Source organism: Babylonia areolata, chromosome 18, assembly GCF_041734735.1.
Source record: "Babylonia areolata isolate BAREFJ2019XMU chromosome 18, ASM4173473v1, whole genome shotgun sequence".
Lineage (NCBI taxonomy): Eukaryota > Metazoa > Mollusca > Gastropoda > Neogastropoda > Buccinidae > Babylonia > Babylonia areolata.
In genome coordinates, this window is record NC_134893.1 from 45,849,474 (window position 1) to 45,851,973 (window position 2,500).

The following is a 2,500-nucleotide window of genomic DNA, read 5'->3' on the forward strand; positions in this document are numbered from 1 at the left end:
GGGAGAGGGTTGGGACCGACTTCTATGCCAAGGTCCTAGACATTCACCTTCACCTTCACCTATCCCGTAGTCTTGTGGACCGTTGGGGCGCCACAGGTGATCTGGCAACCAGCATCCTCCAATCCTCTCGGTTTTCTGACCTCCTGATTGTATCGCTCAACCTCAAGCCCATCCATTCTGGGATGTTGTCCTCCCATCTCTTCCTCTGTCTGCCTCTCCTTCTCCCTCCTTGCACTGTGCCCTGCAGGAATGTCTTGGCAAGCCCTGATGATCTCATGACATGGCCATACCATTTGAGCTTGCGTCTCTTGACCAAGGTCAACAGGTCTTCGTAGGGCCCAATGACATGCCTGATTCTGTTTCGAACCTCTTTGTTCGTGATATGATCTTTGTAGGAGATGCCCAGGAGTCTTTGAAAGCATCTCATCTCATCTCCTAGACATAGTGAATGTAAATAATGATAGTAATAATAATTACTATATTTATAGAGCGCTGAATCTTGGTGCAGAGACAAATCAAAGCGCTTTCGCACCAGTCATTCACACGCATGCATAACTCAAAAACTGGAAAAACTGAAGACAAGGAAGAGGCAGGGAAGGGAGGCTATTTTGGGAAGAGGTGGGGTTTCAATCCACTGTCATGGTGGCCATAAAAAGAGCTATTGGTCAAACTTTATTAAACGCCAGAGAATATCCAATGGTTTACCAGACTGTAAAAAAAAAAAACAGAGGAAGTTAACATGTAAATATAATATATACGCAGCAGGGTATCCGAAGGGTGAATGTATGAAAATCAGAATTATCGTTCAGTATTTTGGTCATTTGTTTCCTTTGAAGCCTTGGGCTGGGCGTCTTCTTGGGCTGGGCGTCTTCTTGGGCTGGGCGTCTTTGAAGTCTTGCTTTGGTTCCCAGATCCTTGGGCGGCTATAGGGGAATGTAGGATCCACTCCATTTTGTCTTCTCACTTCTTGTGTGGCTGAATTACCTTGAGCAGTGTTTTAAGAGTTATTATGCTGTGTTTGTTCATGTGTTAATGTGTGTGTGTGTGTGTGTGTGTGTGTGTGTGTGAGTGGGTGGTGGCTTGTGTGTATGCATGCTACACAAAACAGAAAACCTGATTGAGAAACAAACTGATTTTTGCTTAATTTCACATGCACTCACACATTCTCTCTCTCTCTCTCTCTCTCTCTCTCTCTCTCCCTCTCTCTCTCTCACACACACACAGATAGTTACTGTATAGTGATATCAACCAGTCTACGATTCTGTTACCAACAGTGGTTACCCCCCCAATCCCGGCAACCCGGTGGGCAACCAGGCATCCACAGGGAAAGACTTCCACCCATCTTCCGAAGCCATCAATGCTGCTGCCATCGTCACAGCCACAGCCACCGCCACCGCAACTGCTGCCGCTGCCACCCTAGTTCTGGAACAGCAACAGCAGCAACAACAGCAACAGCAACAACAACAGCAGCAACAGCAACAACAACAACATCAGCAACAGCAACAACATCAGCAACAGCATCCACATCCGCATCCGCATCAGCATCCACATCCGCAACAGCAGCATCCTCCCAACATGCCCCCTCACATGGGGATGAATCAACAGTACCCTTCCCACATGCAGGTATGGTGAGAGGGATTGTCATGGTCGGGGGGGGGGGGGGGGGGCGGAGGGGGTGGGGGGTTTGGTTTGGTTTGGTTGGTTTGCGGTTTTGTGTTGTTGTTGTTGGTGTTGTTTCTGGTTTTTGTTCTTTTTTTTTGGAGTACAATAAAAAAAATAGGTTTGTTTGTGTGTGTCAAGGACAAGGACTGGTATCAGGATCATGCTGTTGATTCTTTTCTGTGAATGCATTTGTTTGCTGTGCTGTACTTTGTTTTGTTTTTCTGTTCGTTCTTTCTTTCTTTCTGTCTTTTATTGAATTCCTCCTCTTTGCCCCTCTTGTTCATTCTGTCTTTTTTTTTTTTGTTTAACTTGTTTTATTTAACATTGATTGTCTGGGGGGGATCTAACGATTGATATGAGAGTGTGATGTTGATTGTTGTCCTTCCTGTGTTTTGTGTGTGTTTGTGTGTGTGTGTGTGTGTGTGTGTGCGCGTGTGCGCATGTGTGTGTGTGAGTATGTGTGTGTGCGTGTGTTCATGAGTACATGTGTGTGTGTATGTGTGTGTGAGGGTTTCTTTAATGATATACTTTATTTTTTTCCTTCTTGTTACTGTCATTTATTCTGTGTTGTGTTGTGTCAGTCCTGACTGTCGATTCCCCATGAGAGGGAGGATGGAAAGTGAAGGAGGGGAGGGGGTGGGGGGGGGGGGCAGAGGAAGGTAGAAACACAGTGGTAACAGAAGTCATTTACTCAGTAATTGGAGTACATCAAAGGGATGGGGCAGCATTAAGATGAAATAATTTGTTAGTTATTCCTTCCTGATCCGGAATTTTTGTTCTTGTTGTTGTTGTCGTTGCTAAATATTTTCTTCCAATCATTCTTTGCAGTAACATTTTG

The 2,500-nt window shown here is 45.3% G+C and overlaps 1 protein-coding gene across 1 annotated transcript in view; it reads left to right on the top strand.

The window, feature by feature from the left end:
- LOC143292250 (zinc finger MIZ domain-containing protein 2-like) overlaps positions 1–2,500 on the top strand; it is an 87,425-nt gene that overhangs the window by 61,283 nt on the left and 23,642 nt on the right. The window contains 1 exon segment of the mRNA XM_076602438.1: positions 1,275–1,623. Within this exon segment, the coding sequence (XP_076458553.1) occupies positions 1,275–1,623 (349 nt within the window).